Below are 367 nucleotides of genomic sequence, written 5' to 3'. Positions count from 1 at the left end.
GTACCCCGGCCCACGGGCAGGGCCTCGGCGTTACAGCACTGGTCCACCAGCTGGTGGCAGTGCTCGGTCAGTGACTCCAGCTGTGCCTTGTCGCAGGACACCCCCAGGAACCTGGCCAGCTGCTCCACCATGGTCACCAGGTCCTGGAAGACAAGAGCAGAGACGCGGGAGCCCATCAGAGGCGGCACCTTTGTGGAACACCACTCTGGGGACCTTTTATCCACAGCCTGACTCAAGTCCTCGAGACAAATTGGACGCCATCATCTTCAAGAAATAAGGATCCGGGTTAAAGAGACTGCCCGAGGGCGCTCAGCTCCCGCGGCGGCCCTCTGGGAATCTGGAAGCAGATGTGAGGCCTTGACGTAGC

General features: G+C 61.0%; 1 protein-coding gene across 1 annotated transcript in view; it reads right to left on the bottom strand.

The window, feature by feature from the left end:
* The window catches only part of SULT4A1 (sulfotransferase family 4A, member 1), a 21,257-nt gene that overhangs the window by 5,470 nt on the left and 15,420 nt on the right, over positions 1–367 (bottom strand). The window contains exon 6 of the mRNA XM_010843632.1: positions 5–143. Coding sequence (XP_010841934.1) covers positions 5–143 — 139 coding nt within the window. The remainder of the gene's footprint in view (positions 1–4; positions 144–367) is intronic.

This window comes from Bison bison, unplaced genomic scaffold (assembly GCF_000754665.1).
Source record: "Bison bison bison isolate TAMUID 2011002044 unplaced genomic scaffold, Bison_UMD1.0 scf7180017864184, whole genome shotgun sequence".
Classification (NCBI taxonomy): domain Eukaryota; kingdom Metazoa; phylum Chordata; class Mammalia; order Artiodactyla; family Bovidae; genus Bison; species Bison bison.
Note: the sequence above shows the minus strand (reverse complement) of the source record. Positions and strands in the feature narration are given on the sequence as shown.